At 51.2% G+C, this 8,143-nt stretch overlaps 1 protein-coding gene across 1 annotated transcript in view; it reads right to left on the bottom strand.

Moving 5' to 3' along the window:
* LOC107122780 (surfeit locus protein 4-like) overlaps window positions 1-1,983 on the bottom strand; it is a 12,892-nt gene extending 10,909 nt beyond the window's left edge. Inside the window, exon 1 of the mRNA XM_015425914.1 lies at window positions 1,853-1,983. Within this exon, the coding sequence (XP_015281400.1) occupies window positions 1,853-1,903 (51 nt within the window). The 5' untranslated portion in view covers window positions 1,904-1,983. The remainder of the gene's footprint in view (window positions 1-1,852) is intronic.
* Window positions 1,984-8,143: the final 6,160 nt, after the last annotated feature.

Below are 8,143 nucleotides of genomic sequence, written 5' to 3'. Positions count from 1 at the left end.
TATGCAAATAAGTTATGCTAATGAGCTCCTGCACCTCTTTTTCTACGAAATGACCCCTGGTTCAGACTAGGCAGGACTGAGGCAGACAGACGCAGGGTCCGAGTCCGTATAAGGTAACCACATAAGAGTGGTTAAATTATTATACTTTTTCTCCCTTGCACGCTCAGTCTGGAGTGCAACTCCTAGGAGGATGCCTCTCCAGGGAATGGTAATTAAATTTCTTAACCCAAGGCTGTGATTTCCTGCACAATACCTGAACCAGCATTCAGCTCTGCTGGGATCACACTTTTGAAGGCGGCTAGGCACTGAAGGCGGGCAAAGTAGCCCAGACTAGCCTGAGCTCAGCAGATCTTGGAAGCTCAGCATTGTGGGCCCTGGTTGGTACGTGGATGGGAGACCAGCAGGGAACGAAGTCCGGGGTTGCTACGCAGAGGCGGGCAAAGGCAAACCACCTCCGTTTCTCTCTTGCCTTGATCTGGACGGCCCCGGCTAGGCCGATGTCGTCAGATCTCGAGAACTATACAGGGTCAGCCCGAGTTGGAACTTGGGATGGGAGACCACCAAGGGCTTCCAGGGTTGCTATGCAGAGGCAGGCACGGGCAAATCACCTCTGAACATCTCTTGGCTTGACCTGAACGGCCCCGGCTAGGCCGATGTCATTAGATCTTGAAAGCTATGGAGGGTCAGCCCGGGCTGGAACTTGGGATGGGAGACCACCAAGGGCTTCCAGGGTTGCTACGCAGAGGCAGGCACGGGCAAATCACCTCTGAACATCTCTTGCCTTGACCTGAACGGCACCGGCTAGCCCGATGTCATCAGATCTTGAAAGCTATGGAGGGTCGGCCCAGGTTGGAACTTGGATGGGAGACCACCAAGGAAGTCCTGGGGTTGCTACGCAGAGGCGGGCAAAGGCAAACCACCTCCGTTTCTCTCTTGCCTTGACCTGGACGGGCCACGCTAGCCCGATCTTGGAAGCGAAGCAGGGTTGGCTCCGGTTTGTATTGGGATGGGAAGGAGGTCCAGGGTTGCTACGCAGAGCCGGGCAACGGCCAACCACCCCTGCTCTTCTCTTGCATTGGACACCCTTGGAGACGTCACCCTACGTCGGTTACAACTTGAGGGCATTCAATTATCATCATTTAGGTGTTGAAAGAGACTGGGGTGGTTTCGGCATGACTCACCCAAACCCTTGCCTCTCCCCCAGCCAATGCCTTCCACATCAGCAACAGGCTAGACCTCAGTAGCCTATAGAAAGCAAGCCAGACGCCAGCCAAGAGAGTTCAATTTTGCTCTCAGCCCAGGTCCCCATCAGTAACGCCACCAGCCTCCCTTGCAGGGCTGTTGTACGGGTTAGTACAACTGTGTCCAGGAAGCACCGAGGCCATTTTAGGCGTGCATGGGGAACTTCGTCCCATCAGAGGATGCCCATAAGGACGCATGCAAGCCCATCGGAGTCAATAAATGGATAGGTTGATCCAGGAAGTTTTGCTCGACATGAACTGGTAATGTATAATTACAGTGGAGAAGGGAGATGGCTTGAGAAAGGCCGGCCGAACTCCTCCTCGTCTTTCCGAAAAGCATGGGCTAGGATGTGCCTGCGCTCCCCTCCATTAACCTCCATTAAGAATTATACGTCCCTCCCTCCCCCCCATATTTCTGAATGGTACGCCCCGAACCTCTATTCTACATAAAGGGGGAAGACTGGGGGAAAGGGAGAGGCGGCGGGTGGTATCTTCCTTCAGCCCTCTCGTCCCTCCCCTCTCAAGGAAAATGGTACGTCCCAACACGCGGTTCCTTCAGCCCAGGCAGGCCGGACTCTACCACCCCGGGAGCGGGAAAAGGGGAGGCTCACCTGATCGGCCAGGTCTTCGGCCGCCCCCATTAAATCACTGCTGGCCGCCATGGTCGGCTGAGGCGAGGCCAGGCCCTGCCGCGCGCTCACTCCAAACCCCCCTCCCCGCAGGGGGCGCAGCGAGAGAGGAGGAGGAGCCACAGCCACAGCCAATCACGGGCCGGGCCAGTCGGGTTTCCCCCGCCCACCACTTCGGGATCACGTGAGCCGCCTTGGCGACCGAGGCAGTCCAGGTGGGTCCAGCCGCGGAGCGTAGAGGTGGTCGTTTTGTCCGCAAAGGACACTTCCGAGCTCGTTTTGGGCGCTCGGCTTTGTTCTCCCGGGGATTTATTTCTGTGTCCGCTTCTCTACTCCGCCTTTCTCCGTAGGAGAAGGAGACAAGGCGGATCACAGCAAAACAGAAAGCAAACAAACAAAAAATTGCAAACGGTAACTTTTTAAAAAGTATTAACATTTTTGCAACCAAGTTTAGAGTCCAGTGGCACCTTTGCAAACATTTAACATTTTACAGATCATTAAAACACATACGTACCAAGCTTAAATCAGTTGCCAACTTTTGGCGGGGAATTTCCGGGAGATTTGGAGGTGGAGCTTGAGGATGCTGGACTTTGGGAAAGGGAGGGGCCTCGGTGAGCTATAATGAGACCCTCCAAATCTGCAATTCTTTCTGGGGGAACTCAGCTCTATGGTCTGGAGGTTACTGGGTTGCCAGCCTCCAGGTAGCAACTGGAGATCTGGAATTACAACTTGATCTCCAGACTACCGGTTTCTCAATTCAGTTCCCCTGGAGAAAATGGAACCTTCACAGGATTGGCTGTATGGCGCTATAGTCCACTTCAGTCCCTCCTCACTCTCCCCAGGCAACACTGCCAAAATCTCCAGGAATTTCCAAACCCAGAGCGGGAAGTCCTATCCAGGGGTCATTTCGTAGAAAAAGAGCAAGGGGAACTCATTAGCATAACTCATTAGCATATGCCACACCCCCTGACATCAGGGGCCCGGCGGTGGACCTGCAAGGCCAGCGGGAGTGCGAGGAAGCCCCGCCAAGGCCCTCCCTGGCCTAGGGTTGCCAAGTCTGGGTTGGAAAATACCTGGAGACCTTGGGGGTGGAGCCAGGAGAGGGCGTGGTTTGGGGAGGGGAGGGACCTCAGCATAGTACAATGCCATAGAGTCCACCCTTCATAGCAGCCATTTTCCCCAGGGGAGCTGATCTCTTGCGGCTGGGGATCAGTTGTAAAAGTGGGAGATCCCCAGGCCCCACGTGGAGGCTGGCAACCCTACCACCATCCCCTTCTGGTGGCCGGGGGGAGGACCTCCTTCTCCTCCCCCACTCCCCTTCTCATCAGATGAATATATATTGCCCTTCCGTAGGATTTTACGTCCCCCCCGAAATGACCTCTGGTCCTATCACTTGTAAACCCAGGAATCTTCAGGCTCTACCTGGAGCATGGCATCAATACAAACACCTAATATCACGTCTTGATACCTAGTAAAGGTAAAAGGTCAAGGGTTCCCTTGCTCGAAAGCCAGTCAAATCCGACTCTAGGGGGGCAGTGCTCATCTCTGTTTGGATTAAGAGTCTGCTGCTCTGAACTACTACACCAAATTGTGCTTAATTGAGAAGAAGAGATTGGATTTATACCCCGCCCTTCACTTGGAGTCTCAGAGCGGCTGACAATCTCCTTTCCCTCCCCCTCCCCACAACAGACACCCTGGTAGGTAGGTGGGGCTGAGAGAACTCTGACACAAACTGCTCTTTTTCAAGGACAGCTGTGCCAGAGCTGTGATGGTCCAAGGTCACCCAGCCAGGTGCAAGTGGAGGAGTGGGGAATCAAACCCGGTTCTCCCAGATTAGAGTCCGCACACTTAACCACTACGCCAAACTGGCTCTTCTGACTGGACTGAAAGGGCTATTAATGAAGATGTGGAGTTCGTTGTGTGGGGCACAACCAGGGTTGCCAGCCTCCAGGTGAGACCAGGAGATCTCCCGGAATCACAGCTGATCTCCAGATGTCAGAAATCAGTTCCCCCGGAGAAAATGGCTGCTTTGGAGGGTGGAATCTACATGGCACCTCACCTGACCGCACGCGGAACCGGCCGAAACTGGATTGAGCACATGGCTAGGTCAGGACACAACAGGTGACCTTGGGCCAGTCGCACACTCTCCGCCTGACCTACTTCACAAGGCTGTTGTGAGGATAAAATCAAGGCGAGGAGGACGATGTGAGCCAGTTTGAGTCCCCGTGGGGGGGGGAAGGGCGGGGGTAGGAATGAAACGAAAATAAAGTCCTCCAGACGTGTCAGGAAAACCGTTTGGCCGACTGCATCAAAAGTCACCGCTTTCTCCGGCATGCCTGGAAGGAATGCATTCCCTTTCTCAGTCTGCCAATGGAGATCACCCAAGGGATTCATTATGTCAGATATTTTTTTCCCATTATGTATAAGTTCCATAACTTTTTGTACCATACGTTTCAAAGCTATGGTTTTTTTGGCTGCGAATAATAATAAAGCAATTCTTTTTCTTTGTATGGTGGAGAAAGCAGGTTCATTTCTAAGGTTCAAGAGTATAGATTCTGGGTTCTTTTTTATACTGTGGCCAGATATATACCTAATTTCCTCTAATATTTCATCCCAAAAGGGTGCTATGATAGGACAATCCATCCAATAGTGTATAACATTGTCGGTGGGGGAAAAGTTATCTTACATTCAGGATTGGCTTTGTTTTGTGGGGAATACAGTAGTTGTTTCCAGTGCTGTGCAACTTCATGTCCTCCAGAGGGCATAAAGGTAAAGGTTCCCTTGCTCGAAAGCCAGTTGAATCCGACTCTAGGGTTGCAGTGCTCATCTCCGTTTCAAAGCCGAAGAGCCAGCGCTGTCCGAAGACATTTCTGTGGTCATGTGGCCGGCATGACTAAACACCAAGGTGCACGGAACGCTGTTCCCTTCCCACCGAAGTGGTACCTATTTATCTACTTGCAATTTCTTGCTTTCGAACTGCTAGGTTGGCAGGAGCTGGAACTAGAGACGGGAGCTCACTCCATCGTGCGGCAACTCTGGTCTCGAACTGCTGAACTACTGACCTTCCACAGCCTGCAGTTCAGCGTCTTAACCACTTGAGCCACCGCAGCTCCTCTAGAGGGCATGCACACACTTTTATTTTGTATATCCGCTAGTATATGGGTGTCAAACTCATTTGTTATGAAACCGGATCTGACATAAATGAGACCTTATTGGGCCGGGCCATGCGTGTCGTAAAAGGTAATGCCCGGTAGCAGAGATATAAACTTGATAAAGGACACAAACACATAGGTGGGTTGTTGTTTTTTACTTAAAATAAAAACATGCTTAAAGCATGAGCACTTGCAATATTTTGTTTACTTAACAGTGTCTGATAACTGACACCTCTTGCTCTGAATTATTGCATCAAAATGTCTGTGCTGTTGCAATCCTGAGTCTGCTGTTCAGGTGTGTATCTGTAAGCTGCAAACCTACGATGATGCAGCAGCAGCAGCAGAACTAGAAGAAGAAGCAGAAGACAGCCGGTTCCACTGCGGGCCTGATAGGAGCCCTCTGGGGGCCTGATTCAGCCCCCGGGCTGCATGTTTGACACCCCTGCACCAGTAGAAGCTGTATACAAAAAGGGGCTGAGATTTCAATAATAAATGCTAATGCGCTACGTTGAAAAATAGACTGGAAGATAATAAGGTATCATGTGTACTGTACATCTTTACAATTGTACTAAGGCTGAATTCTTCAATAAAGTATAATAATCACAAAAACGGAAAGCAGTCCAAAATGTGGTATGTTTCTGTTCCAAAAGCGGTATGTTCCTATGTTCCAACGAAGGTTCCGGATATTAAGAACTTTGTTTCAATATCATTCTTCAAGAAGTCAGGACTCATTTCCTGCAGGAGCGCACAGGAGCGGAGCTCCGGCAGTAAAGAGCCCAGGGGGTGGGCACGTGCAACAAGCCCCGCCCCCTGATCCCAGCAGCCCTCAGAGCAAGAAGCAGCCAGGCAAGTTTAAGAACCCATCCCACACCCCCAGGCCAAAACAGCCCCTCACCTTTAAGACCAAGTTTTATTCAGGTACAAGCTCTCCCTCCTCTGCGCGGACAAGTCTGCCCGTTCCCCCCCCCCGCCAATAGCTAGCAATCCAAAACAGTCCAGTGGAGCCTGAGCAGTAGGCGTTGCCTTCTGACACACTTCCGGTGATGTCAGGGGGTGTGGCATATGCAAATAAGTCATGAAGTATGCAATGAGCTCCTGCACCTCTTTTTCTACAATATGACCCTTTAATCCAACAAAATCTAATGGTGAATATAGTGAATTTACAATGATATGGCTACCGATCTTATCCCACCTAGTTTCTCAAGGAACAAGACCAGAGGTCATAAGACACTCTCAGTTTGTGGTAAATGTTGCTGTCAACACTAAGCTTATGAAAAATTCTCTCTTTTATGCTGCTAAGTTTATGTACACTTATCCTGTAAACTATTGTTTTTATACTACTGGATCTCACTGTAAAATCTTTAGGAATGTAAGAGAACTCCCTCTTCCGTTTATACCTGGAGAAAAATTTGTCTTGGAGGAACAGAGTAACTAACAAATGTGGAAAGGATGACATGAAATAAATTAATGGTGGGGGGGGGGTTAGGGTTGTCAACCTCTAGATGAGAGCTGGAGATTTCTCAGAATTTCAAACAATCCCCAGACAGTGTTTCCAGCTCTGGGTTGGGAAATTACTGGAGACTTGGGGAGGGCAGGGTTCGGGGGGGGGGGTGGCCTCAGCAGGTGCTCATGCTATAGAGTATAGGATGGAGGCCAGGCTAGCTACTCCCAGGGCCGGGGCCTTTTCAGTGGCGGCCCCTACCTGGTGGAATGAGCTCCCGGAGGAGATCAGGGCCCTGCGGGACCTTTCACAGTTCCGCGGGGCCTGCAAGACGGAGCTTGTCTGCCAGGCATTCAATTAGGGGCCGTCGTTGTCGTAGAAGCCTGGCTCGTGGTTTTGACATCGAGCCCTGGCCCGTGGCTTTAACATCGAGCCAATGCCATTCTGAGCAGAAGAACATCTGAGAAAATCTGAGCAGAAGAACATCTGAGAAGATCTGGGAAGGGGTAATTCATCTTGAGAATGAGCCACCTAAGTTAATCTTTTAACTGTTGCCAGCACCTTGTGTTTGTATTTTATCTGCCGTATTTTAAATAATTATCTGATTTTAACTGTATTTATGTTTGTATGTTTGTATGGAGCTGCGGTGGCTCAAGCGGTTAAGACGCTGAACTGCAGGCTGTGGAAGGTCGGTAGTGTGTGTGGAGCCAGAGAAGATGAATCACAAACCGGAATTAAGATTGCCGGGAAAACCATTAACCACCTCAGATAGGCAGACGATACCACTCTAATGGCAGAAAGTGAAGAGGACCTAAAGAGCCTCTTGCTCAGAATGAAAGAGGAAAGTGCAAAAGTTGGTCTCTAAGGTGCTACTGGAGTCCAAACTCGCTGTTCTACTGGATACCGACACGACTCTCCACCTGAAACTTTTTTTACAAAAAGAAGCAAGAAGGAGGAGAGGAGGAGGAGGAGGAGATTGTATTTATACCCCGCCCTTCACTCAGAGACTCAGAGCAGTTTACAATCTCCTTTCCCTTCCCCTCCCCACGACAGACACCCTGTGAGGAAGGGAGCTGAGAGAGCTCTGAGAGAAACTGTCCTTGAGAGAACAGCTCTGACAGAACTACGGCTTACCCATGGTCATCCAGCAGCTGCTAGTGGAGGAGTGGGGAATCAAACCCGGCTCTCCCAGATTAGAGTCCGCGTTCCTAACCAGTATTCCCTCTAAGCTGAGTTAGTGTGAGCTAGCTCACAGTGGTTTTGCCTCCGGCTCACAGATGTTTGTCTTAGGTCAGGGAGGGGTGGCTCCAGAGCAAACTAATTTATGCAGCAGCCAAATCCTCGCTCACAACTTGAATGCCAGTAGCTCACAAAGTAAAATTTTTGCTCACAGGACTCCACAGCTTAGAGGGAACATTGCTCCTAACTAGGGTTGCCAAATCTTGAAACTGGACCGGCGGGGGAGCGTCCTGCCGGCCCGGGAGCTGCCATTTGAGGGGAAAACTCTTTGTTTTCCCCTCAAATGGCGTGACCCCGCCCCCAGCGTGCGACGTCACTTCCGGGTGACGCGCACGCGGGGCGGAGTTCCCCCCCGGGCCCGGATTCCCCGGCGTCGGGTGACGGGCCTCCGGGGTGGTGGGAATTCCGCCCTACCGGGGGGGTTGGCATCCCTACTCCTAA

This window comes from Gekko japonicus, unplaced genomic scaffold (assembly GCF_001447785.1).
Source record: "Gekko japonicus isolate JY-2015 unplaced genomic scaffold, Gekko_japonicus_V1.1 scaffold3219, whole genome shotgun sequence".
Taxonomy (NCBI): domain Eukaryota; kingdom Metazoa; phylum Chordata; class Lepidosauria; order Squamata; family Gekkonidae; genus Gekko; species Gekko japonicus.
The sequence above is the reverse complement of the archived record's forward strand: the minus strand, read 5'-3'. Positions and strand labels throughout refer to the sequence as shown.